At 31.8% G+C, this 1442-nt stretch overlaps 1 protein-coding gene across 1 annotated transcript; it reads right to left on the bottom strand.

Moving 5' to 3' along the window:
* Positions 1-230: 230 nt before the first annotated feature.
* On the bottom strand, positions 231-1442 carry LOC103309612 (zinc finger BED domain-containing protein 1-like). The gene is made up of 2 exons (XM_029485105.1): positions 545-1442; positions 231-478 (listed from the first exon to the last, which is right to left on the bottom strand). Exons 1-2 carry the CDS (start codon positions 1440-1442, stop codon positions 231-233), a joined length of 1146 nt encoding a protein of 381 aa, XP_029340965.1.

Here is a 1442-nt window from a genome sequence, read left to right as displayed (position 1 = left end):
TTAAGAAATAAAAAAACTGATATAGGTACTTAAGTATTAGTAAAGAATGGGTAGTAAGAAATAGTTATATCTTTTAAAGTTTCATGAAACAATAATGTAAAAAAGTGATTTATTTTAAACAATACGTATATGTAGAACACTACTTTATTTATTGGAGTTCTTTTAAATACTTTATTTTAATAACTAATTTATTAAGATTATTATTTTTTTTTTTTTTTTACTTCTATTTCTCAATAACTCAGCAGCTTCATATTGAACCTCTTGCTGGGCTGTATCTGCATTTGTATTAGATATAAAAGCAGCTTTTTTGTACCTTTGTAGCTTTTTTTTGTCAATAAAGTCGCTTTAGCATAAAAATGTGTCGGGTTCATCTGTTCAACATAACTGTATGCCAGAAAAATATTTTCAAGTAGTGACTTTTTTAAAAATGTGCCACATGATGTTTTAGGTATTTTTTTTTCAATTGAAAGTTGAAGACCTGGAATGAAAAAAATAATATTATTAAATAGTATGTATCAGAAAAATATAACAAATTTCTAATTACCTCTGATTAATGGAATTACTTTTCCTAGGGTTGGTTTTTTTTCATATGACAGCTCAACAGTCAACGTTTCAAATGGCTTTAACAGCATCACTAGATCTTCTATGACAGTCCATTGATCATTTGTTGGCATTGTTGGACATCGTTTAAGCGACAAGGAAACAACAGTTAATGGTTCTTTGACCTCTAGAAGTCGCTCAAGCATAGTTAAGGTGCTATTCCACCTCGTTGAAACATCTTGTTTCAATTTCAAAACAGTAAGACCCATCTGTTGCTGTTTCTCTGCCAATTGCCTTGTATCTGCTTCACTATGTTTGAAATGGCCTACAATTGAGCGACACAACTTGGCCAAAGTAATAATTTGAACCTGATCATGAGGTAATGACGGGTCATCAGAATCTAATTTTAAAGACTTTTTTACAATGTTATTTAGTTTATGGGCTGTACAAGGAATATGTTCAATGTTCATCAAATGTACAGCTGCCTTAATGTTTGCCCCAGAATCAGTAACGATAGCACACACTTTTTGTCGAATATTCCAACTATGAAAAATGCCATGCAAAACTTCAGACAAATATTTTGCAGTATGATTGGAAGTCAGCTTTTCAGTACTCAATACAAAAGTTCTCAACTCAAAATCCACATCAAATAAATGAACAGTTGCCGTTAAAAATGACTCTGTATTCATTGATGTCCATACATCTAAAGTAATTGCCACATGTTTTGCATTAGAAACTAATCCAAAAACATTGGACTTTGTGGTTTCGTAATAACTTGGGATAAGAGTTCTCCCAATTGTTCTACGGCTAGGTAGTGTATAGCGAGAATCCAGAAGTCTTACTAACTTCTGAAAACCACAGTTCTCAACAATGGAAAATGGCTGCATGTCTTCTGAAATCAT

Source organism: Acyrthosiphon pisum, chromosome X (assembly GCF_005508785.2).
Source record: "Acyrthosiphon pisum isolate AL4f chromosome X, pea_aphid_22Mar2018_4r6ur, whole genome shotgun sequence".
NCBI lineage: Eukaryota > Metazoa > Arthropoda > Insecta > Hemiptera > Aphididae > Acyrthosiphon > Acyrthosiphon pisum.
This window is presented reverse-complemented; position numbering and strand designations above follow the sequence as displayed.

Excerpts from the sequence above, each read along its gene's own strand:
- LOC103309612 (XM_029485105.1), bottom strand. The coding sequence starts at position 1,442 with ATGATTTCAGAAGACATGCAGCCATTTTCCATTGTTGAGAACTGTGGT. Across the intron at positions 479-544 it reads AGTAATTCCATTAATCAGAG|GTCTTCAACTTTCAATTGAA; the intron begins GTAATTAGAAAT and ends TTTTCATTCCAG.